Source organism: Hippocampus comes, unplaced genomic scaffold (genome assembly GCF_001891065.2).
Source record: "Hippocampus comes isolate QL1 unplaced genomic scaffold, H_comes_QL1_v1.1 scaffold378, whole genome shotgun sequence".
Taxonomy (NCBI): Eukaryota; Metazoa; Chordata; class Actinopteri; order Syngnathiformes; family Syngnathidae; genus Hippocampus; species Hippocampus comes.
The window spans coordinates 97394-117896 of NW_017806061.1; the positions used below are offsets into that span (position 1 = coordinate 97394).

The following is a 20503-nucleotide window of genomic DNA, read 5'->3' on the forward strand; positions in this document are numbered from 1 at the left end:
CGAAAAAAACAACACGTCTCTCTTCATCAGCTGCACAGCTGCTAGCTAGAGGCTAACGGCGGCTACACTGTCAGAGCGTAGAGAAAGAGCAACACAAGTCTCGTCTCTCTCAGAGGGCAATACTGATGAATGTCAATTGCTGTATAGGGTTTTATAATAAAAGATTTCAGTCAATATGTGAAACTGCCGTAGTCTCTGTCTCAAATATTTAAAGTATAAATATTATTGACATATTTTAAACATGCTGGCACTCTACCCACATACACAACAATTCCTAGGGGGGGTGAGCCAAGGCTCTATCGCGGTTTTTCACTTATCGCGACAGGGTCTCGGTCCCCATGAACCGTGACAATTGAGGGAACACTGTATATATACTGCATGTGGAGTGCCCTGACCTGTCTGCCGCGAGGACCTTGAGAGACTCCACGGCGAAGTGATCCGAGCCGAAGAACAGGAGCCTCCAGGGGGGCCCGGACGAGCACAGGCTCCTGCGCGGGCCCCGTGGCGGCCACGGGGTCTCGGTTTTTCGCCCCGCGGACGCCCAACCGCCGCCGTCGGGCCGGAGGCGGAGGACAGCCAGCGTGGCGGCCCCAGCCGTCCCGCCACCGCTCCGCATCCTCACATGAGGCCCCGAAAGACGAAATCCGAGTCGATTCTCTTACTGGGGCGGGCGGGGGTGTCAAGGCGCAGCGGGTGACGAGAAGGTTAAGACAGAAGTTGGACGAGACCTGAGACTGACACGGACGCCGCCATGTTTACAAACATTTTTCCGGGTTTTTTTCTTCTTCGTCGGCGGATTTAGCTGAATTCAGCGCCCCCATCCGGATTTGCGCTCACACTACGCAAAAAACTTCCTTGACTTTTCCTCCTTCCCACTCCTTTCAACGGCATTGCCATTCATTTACGCATTGGATTCATTAACAAAAAATTGAATCGGATATCTAATCTGCATCTGAACGATCATACGGTCTCTCGTTTTTGCGCCACCGACATGTAGAAGCTTCAGTCTGAAAAAAAAAACAGCGACTCTAAGTGGCAATTTTACAATGTTGCAAGCATTACCAAAAGCCAGTGTGGAGGGTGTTTATTTTCATGTTTTGTCCAATGAATTACGAGGAGGCCCCCAGTTGAGGGTGTCCCCCGCCTACTGCCCAAAGACAGCTAGGATAGGCTCCAGCACCCTGGTGAGGAGAAAGGGATTCACTCACAAGCACGCACAGAAACAAACTGCAACCGTTTTATCTTTTTTACCGCATTATTTACATGATATTCAATTGAGTCATCAAGCCGATTTTTCTTTTACTTTTCATGATTGCGGTCACATAATCATCTTTGTCGTCGTCATCATCATCCTGTCGGTGAATGTGAATGCACACCTGCTTAAAAGGAACTAAAGTAAAAGGTCCGAGGTTAAGGTCGATGTTGTGGTTTGCGTTCATCTGTCTCCTCCATTCTTGACCTCGCCCTCTTCGTCTTCAACTTCCCGCCCGACTCGGTGCTTGTCGTCGTCCGGCAGGGGCGGCCCGACCTCGGCCTCGTCGTGGGCCTCGCTCTCAGGGTACAGGCAGGAAGTGTTTCCGTCCTTCCACGTCACCACGATGCTCGCCGCTTTCACGTCGCCGGTGTCGCCGTTGCAGGGCGGAGGCCCCCGCCGCGTCGGGCTCTGGGGCGACGGCGTGCCGCAGGCGAGGGCGCCATCCTGGCCTCCCGGCCACGTCTCGTCTTCGTCTTTATGGGCTGCGACGGCGGCCGCCTTGTACTTGGCGACCTTCCTCCTGTTCCTGAGCAAGCACATCTGTGGCGTTAGTTTGCAAGGCTACTTTGTTTGCGTTTGCCTTCCGTGAGCACGAGCACACCTGCTAGCCATGGCGCCCATTCCCAGCAAGAGAAAGCCGACCAGAAGGCAGACAAAGGCCAAACCCAACAGCACAAACTTCCACACTGTCGCTGGAATAGATTTGAGAGAGTGCGTGAACATTTGGGACTTCTGGTCCGTTCTGCTCTTGCTCTAACATGACATCTTCGAATGACCTTTTTCCACCGAAAGGTCAGATTTTGTTTTCCGACTACCCGTTTGCATTTCTTTGTTCATAATGACCGACAGTTCTTACGATCTTCGATGCGATAAAGCCATCGCAGGTATTCTCTCTGTTCATCCGTCACGGTCACCTTCTTCTCCGCCGACGAGCGCTCGTCGTGCGGCGACGCTCGACTCAACCCTGAAAGCAACGTCAAAGGTCAATCCTCAGCAATGATAGCGCGCCTCCGTCATTTGCAGAATCGGGGGGCAGCTACCGTGCCAACAACATATGTTGTTCGACAGCTTTTCGTGGTATGAACGATCTGAGATCGCGCTGAAGCCAACATCGCGTTGGCCACCGAAAGAAGAACTTTACTCTCGTGGTGACCACTCATCCTTCCATTCAACAATCCATTCATTCATTCGTTCACTTTTAAATACAGTAATGCCTCGGTCGGCTCCCCCGTCCATTCGTTCTCCCCGCTATCCACTTCTTTCTGACTGCTCAAGTTTTTGCAGAGGTCTTCTTCTTTTTCTTCTTCATTTTGACCAGTGCGGTTCGTTTGCTGCCTGCGCCTTTGGCGGGCGTGAGTCGCCACCTGGCGGCGGTGAGCGACTTTGCCCGAACGCGGCCGACCAGCGCGGGTAGCGGAGAAGGAAAGCCTCGCCTCCTGGCGGCGTCGGTGGGTACACGTCATCAAGGACACGCTGCGAACATCATTGTCACATCCTGATGACGTCATACACACACACCGTGCCGACACGGCGGATGATGTCATGGGAACAATGTGACATCGTTGCGGCCTCGTGACGACGAACAAACTGACATCCCGATGACGCTTTTGTGGCATCACACTGCTGACACGGTCGACTGGTGACAATATGATGTCACCGCTCCATCATAATGGCACGTGGTTTTTACCTGAGAGGAGGATGATGAAGAGAAGAAAGCAGCCACCAACCATGCCTGCAAGGCACAAGACGTCGGGTCACACATTTTTCTATTTGACGATTCTTATCGGGCCCCTTATCTTAACAAGTGGGGTATTGTGACCCGCGACAGCCACGACAACGGCAAACGAGCGCCGAGCGTGTACGGGGGTCATTCCTCACACACCCAGAAAAAAAAAAAAAAAAAAACATTTGGAAAAAAATACCCCCTGCGAATATTTGCCATTTTGTTTCCTCAAGTTGTACTTGACTTGATTAAGTACAAAATAGACCATGTTTAGTCTCTCAGAAAACAACAATGCGAATGACAAACAGGAGACAATAAGATCACGTCAATAAAAAGAGAAGTATGTCTTGTTCGTCAGAAAAAAACCCAATCTGCTTCAACGTCAACTCAGTCAAATCTGACCGTTTTAACTCAAATTGCCTTTGATTGAGTTACAAATACCGGCTTTCATTTCTTCAATGTGGAATGCATATTTACATGACTTCTAATCACAGCTGAATGAACGCATGAGCTGCATTTGCACTTTCTAGGTCCTCGTCTGTCGAGCACCAGTCGATGCCTTTTCATTGTGTACGTGATGTCGAAAAGTCACATTTTTCAGAATAAATAAGTGAACTCACTGTGATGTTGTTCCTCCTGTGTCGAGTCCAAGACAAGTGAAAGTTTGACTAATTTTTTTTTTTTTTTTTAGTTGGACTTGACCATCACGGTAACAAAGTTCGAAGCTTGTGCGTGCGTGTGGTTACTGTTTACACAGGTGCCGTTTGTGTGTGTGCGTATATGTGTGTGTGTGTGTGTGTGTGTGTGTGTGTGTGTGTGTGTGTGTGTGTGTGTGTGTGTGTGTGTGAGAGAGGCTGTGACTCAGCGGTCAAACAGCGACGGCCTTGGCGGCAAGCTTTTTTATTTTTACAGCAGAGGTCAATGACATGGCGGCGACAAGGAGGACGACACAGTAAACACGCAAATCCAAGCCTGGCAGGGATTTACGCAGGGGGGTGGAGCTACAAGTCAACGGCCGGTCACAAGCGAGAGCCGCATTTCACGACTGAGATGCTGGCGTCAAATATCCAATTTTCAATCAACTTCTGGGACCTCAGAAGGAAATCCTTTTGGGTGATTTCCACCGAAAGGTCCGGGTCATCTCAATTCTTGGTGCTTGGAGGTCCTCGAACTCAACGGTTCCAATCGGGTGGGTTCACCTCAAAGGTTCTGAAGTAGTTTGGCTAAATGCTGACAAAAATAAATGCGGACAATATTCACCACTGTCCACATTCGTCCTCAAAAGTTTCTCCTTTCGGTTTCTGATGTGGCACTCGAGAGAAGCTGGGGGCAGGAAGTTAAGAAGCAATCAAACCACACGAGCTGCATTTCAAGCAGAAGTACTTGCGGCTTTTATGTTCCCAATCTCATCGCACTGGCATCGAATATTCTTTTTAGTCAACTTCCAGGAGACCTGGTTCGAAATTCCACTCGTTCCTGACCTGCAAACCAGCCAAAGTTCCGGGAACTTGTATTTCCTCGGCAGTTCCACCCCAAAGGTTCCGGGACCTCTCGAAGGAAGGTCTTCTTTTGACCTCAGAAGCAAACTGAAACAATCGTGCCCAGCTTTCAAGGACTCCCGGTGCCAGCGGTGGAAAGGTGCTCTCACCAAGAGGGCATTTGCATGCGCTGGAAGCGGATGACCGATCACAAACAGGAGTTACATTTTCAACAAAAGTACCTGGAACTTGTTGTCGAGACAACAGGATCAAGATCTCCTCACTCATTCGTAAACTGAGCCGCGAGAACCCCACCCCACCCCAAAGGTTCCTGGCCCTGTGGGGAGTACCAGCCCACCTCCTGGGGAAAGTCAAGTTGAGACGGAGAGTGTTATTTCAAAGTCCGCTTTTGATGCGGTCACCTCGTCAGGGCAAAGTCCGCGCCGGCGCCCGCTCGGGGCGCTTACAAAATGAGCGTCTGAGCCAGGATCTTGCGGTTGATCTCGGCCAACGCCACCGAGAACACGAAGGCCCGCTCGTCCGACAGGGCCGCGTACACGTCCACTTCCTTCTCCTGTTTCTCTAAACGAAACACAGCGCCGCACAGACCCGCGCAGGCGGTCAATACCCACGGGCAGACAAACCGGGCTCACGGCGAGCACACGCACCCCGCCCCCCCTCACACCCACCTTTGTCGTCCTCGTGTTTCTTGAGTCCGACCGTCTTGGGTCGGCCCCGTCCCCTGCGGATCGGGTCGGCCTGGCCGTTGCCCCTGGGCTGCTGCTTCCTGCTCTCCGCACCGTCGCTCGCCGCCACGGACATCAGGCTGCCGTCCAGACGATCGCGACGGATGCGCTCCGTGCGGCGACGCTTGCTTTCCAGCTTGTCTGCAGACACACAAACACACATACAAACAGTTAGGGGACTTTACACTTCTCTGAGATCCCGGAACTATAACAAGTCCTACAGATCCGTCCCCGCCCCCCAATGCCCTCCAAGGAGGGTCTTTGAAAGTTCTTCCAATCCAAACCTCCAAAAGCTGTGACCAAAAGTTCCAGGGTCTAGAAGCTCTTGTTACATGTACTTCTTGGAATTAGAAGCATCCAGCCAGTTACGAATGGCGATCCCCGGCCATTTATGTCCTAACTCCAAAGGTCCTTGGACCTCTCGAAAGCATGACCCACCTCACAGGGACTTCTTTTTTACACTTGTACCAAACATAGACAGTAGTTGCCGTAGTTCCTCGTTCCAGAGTACAGTTGCTGGCATCGAGCCATGCCATCACACAAGCCGGGTCACAATGACCCCATTACTGGTGTGGCTTAATTTTGGTGCATTCTACCGTAGCACTTGCTTGGTACTTGTGACTCTTGGAATAGATGGTTCTTTTTCGCTGTTGCCTTGCGACAACAAAAGGTTTCTGGAGCTAGCCAAATTGCTACTGACCTAACAAGGACTTCTTTTACTTTGGAACTAAACTGAGATAATTTGTCAACTGTTGTTGCTTTTGCTCAACGTCCGGGCGACGGTGAAGATTTCCACTCCGGCTAAGTCTCTACAAGTTGGATTGGGCCGGCCTCGGTGCTGATGTTTTGATGAGCAACGGGACGGACTCACCCGCCGCGTTGGTGGACGAGCACTCGTTCAACTTGGCGTTGAGGAGTTTCCTGCTGATGAACACGAAGCCACACGGGCATGACTTGCACGCCACGGGAATCTGAGAAGCAAACAAACAAACAAACAGGAAGCACAAGTTCATCACTTCCTGATGGCCTTGCAGGACACAGCGACACCGTGTGCATGGGTGCAATAGTGCACGCTGCGGAGTGAACTTGGATTTGAACTTTGGAAATAACCCAATTTGTTTTCCTACATCTTGTATGAATAAAATCCGAAATTCCAAGAGATGTAGATTACACACTTGCATTTATGTTACTTGGCTAACTTGTGACATTTTACAAGATGCTAAACGCTGTGTTTGTGTTTAGAACTGCTGCTACTACTATTTTGGCCCTCTCGTGTATCTAAATCGTCAAAACATTCGAAACAGGCCTCAGTATTACGACCACAGTAATAAACATGTCATTTAAAAAATAATAATAATATATATACATGCACATATACACAGAGACACACACTCCCCATTTTGGGTGGCAAATGTACACGTGAGTGTGGAATTTAGAAACATTTCAAGGAATTTGTGTTATAAACAAAGGCACGACAAAGAATCAACAATTTGAAATATCAAATCTTCATAGTTGACGCAAATTAACTGTCGCTAAGTAGATACACAGACATGTGAATAGTTTAATTGTTACAGAGGACGAAGACATTGACTTGTTTGCAGGCAAAATGTGATTTTAAGTGTTGTTTTGAGCTGGAATTTGCTGGGCTGAATGAAGAAAAAGGGACGTGTGCACCACACAACGTATTTCCGCCAAAGCAGCGAACGCCAAGAAATGGAATGAAATATACATCTTAAAAAAATAATAAAAATAATAAATAGACGCTATGAAATCAGACATTTTGGCTCACCTGTTGGTCGCATTCGGGACAAGATTTCGTAGCCATTTTGACTTTCTTTGTTTTATTTGTCGACATAGTCTGTCTGCAACGACGACAAAAACGGGTCGCCTCGTCTACGCCAACTAGTCCTCAGATGGAGGGATACATCACAAAAGAAAGGCAAATAAAATATATAAAACACGCGTATAATTTGACACACTCGTCGACACGACGGGCGGCTCAAATGTATATAAAAAAAAAAAGTAGTTATTTTAGCTCCTCGAGTTACGCGCAAGCGCAGAGCGTGTCCTCCAGTGGCGTTCAGGAAACGTGGGAAATCAGTAACTCCTCTCAGGCTTCTGGTTAGATGACAGCTTGATTACGTAGAAAACTTTGAACTGGGCATTTGTTCATCCGCCTTTCCTCCCACCCATTATCCGAAACGCTTAAAATAATTTTCATGATGTGTTATGTTCCCTTTCACCCGAAGCGGTTATGAAACATTCCTGACACATCCCATAATGGTCTATCTGTTGTGTGACGCGTGTACAATATTGCGTCAATCACTCGCTGCTTTATTTTAATTTATTTATTATTCCTCATCATAATCATATTAATCACAGAGATGAGCCAAGGCACGGGGCCTTTTTTTGTGTGGCGTCTCATAAAATACAACAGCAAACCTCAAAGGTTCCTGTAGCCTGGAGCTACGGAGGCTAATCGTTACTTGGCTATCTGATTGATCGTGTATGAAAAGTGAAACAAAACTGTAAAACGTACAGATTTGTAATTCTTACTTCAATTAATACATATATTTAGGTAAAAGACAGTTGTGATTTTCGTTGACTCAATTTCCCGTAAACGCTCAGAATGTCACAAATGTTCAGGTAAATAAACATATTTGACATTTTGGTCACAGTTATTTCACGTCATTTTCCCTTCAAACTCAGTGTTAAAAACCTAAGTGACATTCAAACTGCAAGCTTCAACAACTGTGGACGTACTTTATCTGAAGTAGGCTCGTTTTCGGGGCAGATCGGCCTCGTCACGAGTCAGCAGACACTTTATGAATGCAGTGGTCACATGACATGAGCAATCTTTGCAATCCAAATTAGATTCTTTCCAAATTTGCCCCGATTACCCAAAATAAAAATGAGCCGCTTTCACCCGGAAGCAGACAACGCGCGCGCACACAATGTAGTCCATTCCCAAGATGTCAGAAATAATGTATACAAGACATGAACCTCGAGGCGCTTCTTATATTAACGGTAATACTTTATTATATCGATATAGTGCCTTTGCAAAATTAACAAAAAGCAAGTACATTGTTAAGAATGTATGGTTTTATTTTCGCAAATGACGACCAGAACTCCGATCGAACTGGGATCGCTCACGGGTGTGATTGACAAGTGGGGGGCGGATTTTGCACACCGACGCCTCCCGAGCCAAAAGAAAGAAAGAAAACACGAGTGGGAAATTTTTGCAAATCATCCACTCATCTTACGCACAAAACACGGCGGGGGCATGTGCTCGGGGGAGGCGGGGCTTCGCGGACACGGCGGGCAAGACGTAGGTTTAAGTAGCTTCGCCCGAAAAGCCGTGGAAGCATCGATTCCGCGTCCTCGATGGATGCCAATTTGGTGGAAATGCTCACTCGACTTTCCGACGCTTGTCCACGCGGTCGCGGAAGACGCTCCGCGAGAGGAAACGCCAACCGGTCGTGATCTTCTTCTTCGCGGCAATAAAATGGATGGCGGGAGTTCTTGGTGGGGCAATGCTGGAATTCCTTTTGCGCGCGTGCGGTGCATCCGAGTGCGGCCGATGGTTTCAGAGGACCAGTCCTTCATAGACGGCCCCCTCGGCCTCCGGCGCCTCCCTCTGCAGGCGCAGGTGCTCCAGCGTGTTGTGGAAGTGTTTGTTGATCTGCTCGCTCTCCTCGCTGGCCTCCAGGTTGGGGAGGTCCTCCCGGATCTTCTGGATCAGCTGGTTCAGAACCTGCACCGTCACCTACGCTCGCCAAAGTGCACAACCGCAAAAACACCTCAGGGAGAAGTCCGAGAGTCGAGCGCCGCTGCGTCAGGGCGCAAAATCAAAGTACATTTGCTGTCATTAGCGACTAACGGGTGCCGTCCGTGTCTTGAGAGAGACGGAGAGCGGCAAGCATCGTGTGCGTCCACAACAAGCAGCGGGTACTCTATGTTTGTCGATGGCGAGGAGTGGGTACCTCGTGTCAGTTGAAAACTTTATCACGTATGTCGGTAGTGGTCAAAAGCGTCGGGCGGCAAGCGCCAACGGAGAGAAGCAAATCGTGTCAACCCAAAAAAAAACGGAGGTTGGCTGCGTGTGTGCAAACTAGGAAGCAATTTGGATTGCGGTGTAGCGTCTGGCGACGGTCTTACGGCATCGTTTTCCCTCTCGTAGAAGCAGACGTATCTGTTGAGGATCTCGATGAAGAGCTGCACTTGCAGCGAGGGGTCCATGCACTGGTTGGCGATCTTCAGCGCTTTCTTCAGACACTCCATCACGCGTTTGCCGTCTCGGATCTGAAACGCAAGTGCGCCCGCTTACTGGCAAGTGGCTCTCGTAGCCTTCTGAATTGCTCTTGCAACTTTGGTCTCGTCGCCCCACTGCTTTCCTATGAGCAATTCATTCACGGTGCCGATCCAACAATAGAGAGGTCAGGTCCCCGCCCCCCCCCTTTTTTTTTTTAAACAAAGACACTGCAAAAGACAGTTGGGCACAAACTGTACCTTGGATGGAAGAAAAAAAGGGACGGAATGAAATCAGGAGGGAAGGATGGAAGGGGAGGAAAAAATAGGGATAGAAGGAAAGGGGAATGAAAAAAAGAGAGGAATAGAGGAAGGAATAAAGAACAAAGGCGGGGCGAGAAGAGTCAGTCAAAAATGAAACGCGAAGGAAGGGAGGGAGGAAAGGATTGAAGGAGACGAAGGAAAAGGAAGGACTGAAAAGGCAAAAGATCAAAAGAAAGCAGATGGCAGAAGAGGAAGGAAGGAAGGAAGGCAAGCAGAACCGACGACAGAAAGGAGAGAGGGAAGGTCAGAAAGGAATGACTGGAAAAAGAAAGAAAGCGATGAAGGGCAGTAAGAAGGAAGGAAAGAGCACAACGGAGGCCATAAATGAATAAATGGGCTTAGCGGATGACCGGAGCGGCGCTTGCGCGGCGCACCTCTTCGCGGTTCTTGTCCGTGCTGCGTCCGGACCAGAAGAGGTGGGCGCATATGCTGACGGCGCGACACTGGTCGGGTTTCTTGAGCAGCTTGGAGGCGGCCAAGGCGCACTGCGTCCTGAGCGGCTCGTGGTTCTCCTCGCTGAAGCACTTGGTGCGCTCGAACGTGCCGATGATCAACGTGATGGCCGCCAGCTGCGCTTTGGAGTCGCTGATCTCGTCCTCATACAGCGAGAAGGCCTGCAAAGGCGGCGCAACGCTGCGGGTCAAACGGTCGGGAGGCGGCGCCGCGAGGCACTCGCTCAAATCGCGCCCAACGGGAAGAGTCCGTGGACGGGACTGACGCGGTCACAACGTCTCAAGAGCAACTCGAAGAAAGCCGCGCGGGACGCCATTGGGGGGGGTCGTGACGGCTCGAGAGTCGGTAGCGCGGGCGGGCAGCGCGCGTCAGCCGAGCGGCGAGCTCGGCTTACCTGCGACATGAACTCGTAAGCGACCGTCTCGTGGTTCTCAAAGCCGATCTCGCCGGCCGCCAGCGCCCCCTGCAGGAAGAGTCGCAGCGGCAGCTCGGCCAACTCGGCCTTGATCAAGGCACTGATGGTCTGGTGGGCGAACGAGAAGATCTTCTGACACTTCTTCTCCCACTTGTCGTCCTGAAGGAGGGACAAAAAAGAAGGACAAATATGTTGGCGAGTAGAAGCAGTCGCCCCCCACCCCCCACTCATATTCACAGGTCGTCAACCACCAACTTGCAGGCTTATTTTTCCAACACTTTGGGGAATGTATCAAAAAAAAAAATTTTTTTTTTTTGAAATTGTTCACCGCTGTTGTTGATTGTTGAAAGACTGCTCACTGCCTCACCGGCTGAAGTGACAAGTGTTGATAAATGAGCAAAATAAACCCCACAACCGGCCACTTTTTTATACACTCATTGAAAGTGAACTGTTAGCATGTAAAAACGGCAATTGGATCGAAAGCCCCCCCAAGAATAGAAGTAGCGGTAGAAGTACAGAAATGAGGTCTGGCGAGAGAGGTACGAGTAGAAGACAAAGACCCCCCCAAAAAAATGCAGGGATAGTTCTAAGTCGCTGAAGAAGTTTGAAGTGAGGACAACAGAGGGCGAAAAGCGAGAAATCGTCATTGAAGAAGTCAAAGTACAAGTGGAAGGAGAAGAAGGAGGAGGTGGACAGAGCAAGAGAAGCACAAAGATGAAAAGAAGGACAAGTCGTAAGAGTAGCGGGCGAAAAAGTAGTGGTCCAAGCGGCGGAAGATGCTGGAAGGAGAAGCGGAACGGGAGCGTACGAGGCGCACGTCTGCGGGGAAGCTCACCAGCGACGAGTTGTCCTTGTATCGGAAGGCCAGCTGGTAGGCGGCAAACACCAGCGGAGGGAGCGTGTATCGGATCCTCTGGTTTCCGCCCGCGCCGAAGTGCTTGCGGGCCGTGTTCAGGATCTGCACGCGCGATCCACATCGACGGGTCAACGGCAACAAAAGCAAGAGGACCGCGGCGGGGAACGCGGGCGGACCAGGTACTGCTGATCGGGGTCGTCCGAGTGCAGCAGATGAATGAAGCGACCCACGAGGCTCTGCTCCTCGGCAAAATCCTCGGGGTCCGGGTCGTCGGCGGGCTGGTCCGGCTGGTCCTGGATCAGCGTGGACACCAGGTTCAAGATGGCGTCCACCTGTCGGGCGGGCGGGGGAGACGTGAAACCGGCGTCGCTTTGCGAGCGCAACCGCAGAAGCAAAAAAAAAAAACCAAACAAAAAAAGGCTGATGAACGCTTTCAGCAAAGCGACGAGACGAGCTGGTCTCACCTGTTCCTGCGCCACGATGGTGGTGTTGTAGTCCAGCGTGTTGCTGAGCACGTAGCAGCTCATGCTCTTGCGAGACTCGTAATCAAAGTACTCAAAGAGCGGCGGGAAGTGCTTGAGCTGCAGCACCGTCAGCGCGTTGTTGTACGTGTCCACCGGGATCTTCAGCAGGCGCGTCAGCTCCTTGGACACGGCGCTACTGGTCGCTATGCTGCGGGACAGACGCACGGAACGCGGCAGACGATTCACCGGACGCGGGTGGGGGAAAAAAAGGGGCAAAAGGTGCGGAAGCATCCCATCGTCTTTCCAAATAGAGCAACTAAGTCATGTTTACATGTTTTGGGGCGGGCGGAGAAGGCGGAAAAAAAAAAAAAAAATGAACGCAATCATGAGTCCGGTTGCCTTGATTTTTAACCTTTGACGACTCCGTAACTTCCGGAGACATCAAATCTTTGATCCCTTAATCGATGCATCGGATTAAATCTCTCGATAATTTGTCGTTCCGTCGAGCGCTCCCATGGACACTGGTCAAAGTGCTCTCCCCGGCGGAAGAGGCTGCCAAAGCGTACACGCAAGCGCGTTACGTACTGTTCCAGGTTGAGCTTGTTGAAGATCTCCACGGTGCTCTCCAGCACCTTGTCCACGTAGTCCACGCGCTCGGGATAACACTTCATGGCCAGATTGATGAGAGACACCTGCAGGGACACCACGTCCTCGGACGGCATGTCCTGACGTGACTGCATGTGAGAAAAAACACACACACAAACACACACACCCTCCGAATAAAAACATGAGCACGTTTGGCCAAGGAAAACCTCCCTTGTATCTTCAACTCGAGTCCAGTTTGGAAGTGTCAAGCCAGTTCAAAAGCCAACACTCATTCCTCTCGCACGCTTGTGTCGAAAGCAATTGTCATTGTCACGCAACGATGACTTTTGCTCATTTCCACAATGTTTCCGAGGCTCTATTGAGCCTTACGGCATGACATACAAAAAAGTACGTCATACACATGCTGGCGGCGGGAAAACGGCTGACGGTTCGTTGACGCACGGAGCCGTCCGCGGCAGTGTGCAAGTTTCTCGGATCGTTTCAAATGCACTTTACACACGCAATGATGTATTTCGATGAGCGCTGCGCGGTTGCGGCCACAACCATAACCAGGATTCATTTGATCACAATTCCTTCTTTTCGTGCACTACTTTTCAGCAAACAAGATAGAAACATTTCATTTTGACAGCAAAATGAAACCTGACCATACATGTTCGATTCTCATTTGGAAATAAACAATACACGAAAAGATCAATTGTCACCAAGGTTTAATTGACCCTTTGCAATGGGCTAACAGCTTGTTCAAGGTCACTTGCCCTGAATCCCAAACAGCGGTGGTTGATTGATCCCTTTTGAGTCATTGGATCCTCCTCTCCAATATTTGCGGTACTCCCCCCCCCCACCATGAATCGCTGTCATCCAATAACGGTGGTTGATTGATCCCTTTTGAGTCATTGGCTCCTCCTCTCCAATATTTGCGGTACTTTTTTTCCCCCCCCGACATGAATCGCTGTCATCCAATCCCCCCCCCCCCCCCAACTGCAGGATGTACTGGCTTGTCATTGAGGCAGCCTTTTAACAAAGTGTTCGCCCCCTGGTGGTTGGATTGGCTAACTACTGGTTAAGAAAATGCTAAATTAGCTATACAGCAGACCTCGTAAATATTGTAAACGCTCGGTTTCATTGAGATGTGGCGAGGAAAAATTGCAGTGACAATCAATTAATTGTCGTATTTATGTTTCGAAAGAGGACTCAATGATCGTAGCAAAAGATTCGGCTGCAAATCCAAGTTTTCGGCACCGGATCTATTCCGAAGGTGAAGGTACGGTACACAACTCTTCGAATGTGTCACGTGGACTCAAAAGTACAGTCGTCAAACTTCACCATCAAATTACCCCCAAAGACATATGGAGTGAGAATGGGACTGAAAAGGTAATTGTGAACGCGGTGGAAGGTTTTTGCCCCTAAAGTCGAGTACACTACCTGGATGACCGTGGCCACTTGCTGCGAGAAGATGTCAAAAAGTTTGATCTCCGCCGGAATCCCGGGCCCATCTTCTCGGTGAGCAAACAGCGCCAGTCTGAAAGGAAACGCCGGTGATCAACTCGCTCCGGCCGTCCAGTCTGGCGCCGACGTGTAACGCCATTCCCCCCGCGATACTGCCGCTCATCTACCGCGCCCGGCCATTTGGCGGGGCTTTAGGAGACCTTGTTTGTTTGCCTTCACAAAATACTTTGAGTGCTACTGCTAAATCGGCCAACGTGAGGCCAAAAACTGCAGTCAAACTGTTGTCAAGACTTCTGTCCGTTGATTTTGAAGGCCTCCAAAGCTCTTTTTGGTACACGGTGGGTCAGAAATTTCCCAGCGGCGACCACGTGAGAAAGAAGGCAGGAAAACTACGTGAAATCAACAGCTCGTGAGATGGCTCCCTATCTCCGTGTCACTCGCGTCTGCAAAAACCAGGAAGTTGGCGCTCTCGTAGCGCACCACTCAATACGCTCTCCTGACGCCGTCCCCGATCAGGAATGCGCCATCGACAGGAATTGGCCGTACCTGTCAATGAGGGCGATGATGATGTTCTTGACGTTGACGTGCTGATGAAGCTCGGCGCAAGAGCGCAGGAAAGGGTTGAGGGTCTGCAGGTGGAACTCGTCCGGGAACACCTGGCGTGAGCAGACGAGCAGAAAAAGACCGAGCGTGTTCGAAAGAAGAAGGGGAAGAGGAGGGAGGAGGAAGACGCGCCCTGACGACGGCGTGACGCCGCGTCTACCTGGATGATGCATTCCATCAGGTACTCCTGCGCCAGCGAGTCTCGGCAGTTCACGACCTGCTCCAGTACGCCGGGAAGAACGACCTGTGAGGTCAGAGGGGCAAAAAATATCAACGAGCACACTCGACACATTTTTACTCATTCATTTGCGAACTCAACACACAAAATGGCATTTTTTGAAACAAGGAAACATGAATATTTCGAATAAAACAGTCATTAAAAAAAAGTCAGCGAGTTTGTATTTGAATATTTGATCGTGTTCAATTCTGATGATTTTTTTTTTGTATCTTTCCAATCTTTGCACGGTTTTTAACCTGAAATTTTCCTCATATTTGTATATTTTTCCTAATTTTTGCAAAATGCTCAAATATCAGATTTTATGTCATCTTTTGTCCCCACCCCAAAAACCCCCAAACCTGGAGGCCGGCTCCAGGTGGGCTCACCTGCTTGTACTTGTCCACGTTGACGCCCTCCAGCTGGCTGAGGCGGACGAGGTTGGTGCCCACCAGGATGCGCAGCTCCTGGCGCTCCTTCTCGCGCTTCTCCCGGTCGCGACTGTGGCCCTGGTGCTGCATGCGCACCCACAGCTTGTTCATCTCCGCAAAGTTGAGCAGCACAAAGTCGATGGAGTCGTTGATGTCGCCCGTCATCTCCTCTGAGCCTCTGGCGGAGAGGGCAAACATTTTGGCACTTGTGTTGACAGCGACCTCTTTGGAAGCTCCGACTGTTTAGCTCCAACTCTTCCCGCAGGAAATGGGAACGGAAACTTTCATTTGCTTTCTCCTTATTATTTGGATTCCATCATAGTACATCGGCCTCCGCCGAACGTCAACTCGAGGTAACTTTTAAACGCAGGTGATCATCAAACTATCTGACTTGCTTTTCAAATCGCCTCATGGGTCACGCCACCCCCCAAGGTAACTGCGGCGACGCTGCTGGAAAGTAAAGGTAGCGCTCTGTGAAAACATTGGCCGTCCGGTTCAAGGAGAGCCCCGGGAGGCGTGCCGGCGGGGGGCCTTACTCGGTGTGCTCGCCGTCGTCGGGCAGGATGTTGCGGGTGCACTGCAGCAGGTAGTTGCGGAGGAAGAGGCCCCTGAGGGGGTGCTGCACGCCGCGGCACATCTCCACCAGGTCCTTCAGGATGTCCTTGCGAGACTGCGGGAAGGAGCGCACGTAGACCACGCCCACCGTGATCAGCAGGTAGCTGCCGCCCCCCCCCACCCCAAATAAAACAGCGTCAGCTTTCATTTTGCAGTTGCTCAACTATTTCGACACAGATGTAACAGCAACATGTGATCATGCAATTTCTTTTTGTCTGCATTGAAAATAAAAGTACGTCCCAATTGCATTACCAGGATAAATTAAATTCCTGAATATTTTTTGCTTCCATTTGACTTTTTTGGGGTCATATTTGTGTAGCTTTTCACCACTAATCTTGACAAGATAATTTCCTAATATTTGTACAATTTTCGTTTCATCATTTGGCACTCTTTTCCGATTTTTTCCCCCGAACATTTGCAAATGTTTCATCCTTGTGGTGTGTTGCATTTTTCATCTAATATTTTGTGTTATTCTCGAGTATTGCTCGATTGTGTAGCACATTTAAAAATTGCCGCTGTATATTTTCAAATATTTGTGCCACTACCAGCCGACGATTTGGTCGTATTTTCTGAAAAATCTTTGTTTTACAGTATATCCAGGATTTGCGTTGTAATGTTTGGCATTTGAATTTTTCGGGCATCGGCGGCGCTCACAGTCTGGGAATGATGTTCCCCGCATACTGGACCAGCTCGTACAGGTCAGCCACCTTGCGTCCTTTGGCAAACTCGTCCGTGAGGTAGACCTCCAGGTAGTGCAGCTCGTCCGAGATGGCCATGTCTTCCCGCGCCGCTCGTTAGGGAGCCACAACACTCAGCGTTGATTCGTACGAGGCACGGAAGGTTGCGGTGCCGACCGATCGGTCCGCTCATGCGAACTTAAGAGCACAGCTGCATATGTCACCAATCACCAGGAGTTGGGAGACATACCATACAGTTTACAACTGAATGTGCCCACATGTTGAGTTTAGAGGCCCCGATCTTCCACTCTTTACCGGAAACAGTATCAGATGAATTCTAGCCGGCAAAAAAATTTTTTTTTTTTTTTTTAAACCCTGATACGATAGCATCCACCTATCCATGATCCGAGCCGCTTATCCTCACGAGGACGCCATGATTGGAGCCGATCCCAGCTGAACCGCTAGCCTTTCTAGGACACCGGGACAACATTAGTTTGTCTGTATGTGCCCACACCTCGACTGGCAAGCAGTCCGCCGTTTGTCCACATGTGGCCTGAGCTTCAATGGCGACCAGTCAACAGTTTATCCAGCGGCTACACTTAGGAGGACAAGTGCAACAGAAGTTGCCTTCATGTTTGTCTATTTCCACAGTGCCACAGTGCCACGTGCATGTGCCACACAACAGATTTGAGGATACAGAGCTCGTAGTAGCTTTTGGGCGACAGCATGGAGGTGCGCAGTTCCCCCAGCATGTTGGAGGCGTGTTTCAATGCGTCCATCAGCTTGTTCTTGTCCTGTGGCGCGCGTGCGAGAGCAAAGAACAAGGTCAAGAAAGCGCAAAGCAACAGCCTCCTGACTGAAGAGAAGAGAGCCCAATCGCGTGAGCTCACATGACCGGTCGACACGTTGGAATGGTCCTACCAGGCATCGTTTCATCTGGAAGGACTGGACCTTGACGGCTTGCACGGCTTCGTCCAGAAGCTTCTCCTGCTCATCTTGAGGAGACTGCTGTGTCGTCGGCTGAAATGAATAGTGGGTGGCAATCAAACAAGCAAATAAAAATCAAAACGCTGAGAAACATTTCTGATGAGTTTTACTTGTGTTTGGACCGCTACGGCCTTGAAATTTGTGCCAACACTGGAAAAAACCCGAATATATTCACAAAATATGCAGATAAAATATGACTTACGTCTCATAAGATTATTTTTTACCCCCATTAAGGTGTTCATTTTCTCAGGTAAAAAAATAACCCATAGTTCATGGCAATTTATCTCTTGAGACCATGTTTTTGGAAATAAAATATAGCTTTCATTTGCTACAACTGACCTTTTTTTCTTGGAAAAATGTTTTGTGTTCTCACTGTTTTTTTTTTGGTTTTTTTTTTGAAGGAATAAAACCCACAATTATTTCTGTTAGAACTTTATAATGAGGTACTTTTTTAAATTGACTTACATACAGTTTGTAATTGAGTTGAATCATTCGTTTAAGTATTTTTTTTTTTTTACTTTCCTATTATTAAAAAAAACTTTAAATTTTGCATAATGTCAGAGTGACTGACAAAAACTTTAAATGTACTTTTTGAGACTAAAATCTCTGCGTCGTTTTTGCTGAGCACTTGGGACTACAACAACACTGTCTTTTAACGTTGGTCAGGATGGTTGTACTTGGTAACCAAAGAATTTTTTTGAGATGGTAAGCTGTGTCAAAAGTATGAGAACCACTGCATTGGAGTAAAAAGGAAATTCATATGTCTTAGGATACAGTAATTTAAACACATCACCAAAAGGTAAATAAAAACAAATGCATTTTATCGTGCTGCAAATAAATGCAGTCGGAGTTTCCCAATGAACACTTCCTCACTGGTCTAATTCAGCAAACTTTCCAAGACATTCATTTATGACATTCACATTTTCTTGACAATTTACTTATGATATGTGATGACTTTGAAATTGGTGCATTCCACCAGTTTTAAAGATTCAGACCTTTGTCAAGATTCATCCACTGGGAAATTAATTATACTTGTGTCATTGAAATGGTGTCTCAAAGCTCTGCCTGGCAACATTGATCTCATGGGGATCAATTCATCTGGAAATGTTGACACGCATACTTACAAAAGTCTGAACTGAAAGGGAGATATGCGAACCACTTCATCACCATGCAGACAGTACTCAAGTCAGTATTGAAGTACTGTAATTAACGCCGCTCGTTTTGGGGCAAGGCAGCAAGTGGAGCCCAAACATTTGAGATTTGATCGACATTACTGTAACGATGGCCTCGGCTGTTATTCTGAGCAATTGTACGGCCGCTTCGTTTCTCCTTTCTCGTGACACATAAAGTCGTAATCAATTCGAGGTTTAGTGAACTTTGAGGAAACGCGATTCTTAATTGAAAGAGATCTCCCTCTCACGATAACGTTTGACAGAAGCTGAGCGAAACTATGCTAAGCTAACAACATCCATCGGGCGTCAGAAGTTGAGTCGTCAAATAACTACACAATACACGTTGGGCTCGTTCTACGCCGCGAACAACTCGACGAAAGACACGTTACGCTTTACAGTTCGCATTGAAAATGTTTTGGCCTTGAGCTGGAAGTCGCTGTTAGCTTAGCTTATCCTAGCCTTAGCCTGGACAGGCCCAGCCTCCATCTCCGCAAGACGAATGCGCGTAGATTACAAGCGGCGTTAAAACGCTCGTCTGGGTTGTTGGATAGCACACGAGCACATGTATTCCATAAATGCCGAGCTCGGCATTTGTGCGTCGCGTTGGCACTCGGTCAACAAGCCGCTTACCATGATTTCAAGCTGGGTCTCTCAACAGTCCCAACGGCGATGCCTGCTTGTCATGTGACTGCCCAGTTGCATTCGCAGACTTCCTGCGCCAGCGCCGAGTGACGTCACGAGGACCAGAGGACCAGGTGGGCGGGCCGTCGGAATCTGTTATTTATTTTATTTTTTTTGCCGTCGGAATCTGTTACCTCAACATGCAACACCACTAACGACGACAACAACCACAACAGCAACAACAATAATCACAACAACAAGAGTACGAATAAGAATAACTCGTTATATGTTATAATAATAATAAATACATGGATCCTTCATAACATGTACAACTTGTTAGGCTGTCACCTGTACTGCGCTTTTCTACCTCGGGCACTCAAAGCGCTTCACACTGTTAGCTCATTCACGTACTGATGGAGCAGCATCAGAAACTGACGGTTCAGAATCTTGCTCAAGGACACGTCTACATGGTCGCAACGGCTGGGGGCTCGAGCCACCAACCTCTTGGTTGGGAAACAACCACTCTACTACTGAGCCATGACACCCCATGTTGTGATTTAAGGAACCGCGAATTCTGCTCTTTATGAGACAATCTTGGGGGGGGGGGGGGGGGGGTTTCAACCACCAGTTTGTGTCCTCAAGCTGAAGCGCACTTGTGTTCTTGAGCAGAACAGCCAGACAATACACACCAGCAAGTCGACTTCTGAATGACATTTAAAAAAATTAAACTGAGGTTTTGGAGTGGCCGAATCAAAGTCCAGACTTGAATTTGATTGAAATGCTGTGGCATTACCTCATAAAGGCCATTCACGCTTAAAAACTCTCCGGCGTTGCTGACACTGATTGTCTTGGACAATTACTTTTTCACACAGGGCTAGGTATATCGAAACATAGTTTTTTTAATCCTTAATATATTAGGGAAACAATGCAAAAAATAATTTTGGAATGGGGTAAATTCTTTGTCATGATACTGTGTAGATATTTCGCGTTTGTAATAAGATGAGATCAGAAAACCTTTATTTGGCTGACAATGGACAAATTCCCAATTTACAGCAGCAAAATTATGAAAGGGAGAAAATAGTAGACAAAAAGTATATAAATAAATATAAAATATATTTATATAAAATATAAATATAAGCATATTAAAAATGGGTGAGTGCACAATGCCA

General features: G+C 48.7%; 4 protein-coding genes across 8 annotated transcripts in view; all 4 read right to left on the reverse strand.

The window, feature by feature from the left end:
* The window catches only part of mtfmt (mitochondrial methionyl-tRNA formyltransferase), a 5558-nt gene extending 4587 nt beyond the window's left edge, over positions 1–971 (reverse strand). Inside the window, exon 1 of one of the 5 annotated variants that reach the window (XM_019893221.1) lies at positions 396–971. In XM_019893221.1, coding sequence (XP_019748780.1) covers positions 396–616 — 221 coding nt within the window. In that variant the 5' untranslated portion in view covers positions 617–971. The remainder of the gene's footprint in view (positions 1–395) is intronic. The other 4 variants (XM_019893220.1, XM_019893217.1, XM_019893219.1 and 1 more) reach the window with 4 other exon arrangements.
* A 250-nt stretch (positions 972–1221) lies between these two features.
* Positions 1222–3740, reverse strand: si:cabz01068815.1 (solute carrier family 51 subunit beta). The gene is made up of 5 exons (XM_019893224.1): positions 3599–3740; positions 2943–2987; positions 2112–2219; positions 1857–1947; positions 1222–1781 (listed from the first exon to the last, which is right to left on the reverse strand). The coding sequence occupies exons 2-5, from the start codon at positions 2983–2985 to the stop codon at positions 1436–1438; spliced, it is 588 nt and encodes a 195-aa protein (XP_019748783.1). The 5' UTR covers positions 2986–2987; positions 3599–3740; the 3' UTR covers positions 1222–1435.
* A 122-nt stretch (positions 3741–3862) lies between these two features.
* On the reverse strand, positions 3863–7278 carry cunh16orf87 (chromosome unknown C16orf87 homolog). Its single transcript, XM_019893225.1, has 4 exons — positions 6992–7278; positions 6074–6173; positions 5146–5343; positions 3863–5038 (listed from the first exon to the last, which is right to left on the reverse strand). Exons 1-4 carry the CDS (start codon positions 7055–7057, stop codon positions 4920–4922), a joined length of 483 nt encoding a protein of 160 aa, XP_019748784.1. The 5' UTR covers positions 7058–7278; the 3' UTR covers positions 3863–4919.
* A 937-nt stretch (positions 7279–8215) lies between these two features.
* Positions 8216–19467, reverse strand: vps35 (VPS35 retromer complex component). The gene is made up of 17 exons (XM_019893206.1): positions 19344–19467; positions 17476–17574; positions 17252–17348; positions 16532–16655; positions 15799–15981; positions 15221–15440; positions 14778–14861; positions 14561–14670; positions 13991–14087; positions 12548–12696; positions 11963–12170; positions 11675–11830; positions 11478–11600; positions 10622–10801; positions 10149–10388; positions 9361–9504; positions 8216–8968 (listed from the first exon to the last, which is right to left on the reverse strand). The coding sequence occupies exons 1-17, from the start codon at positions 19344–19346 to the stop codon at positions 8789–8791; spliced, it is 2397 nt and encodes a 798-aa protein (XP_019748765.1). The 5' UTR covers positions 19347–19467; the 3' UTR covers positions 8216–8788.
* Between the last annotated feature and the right edge of the window lie 1036 nt (positions 19468–20503).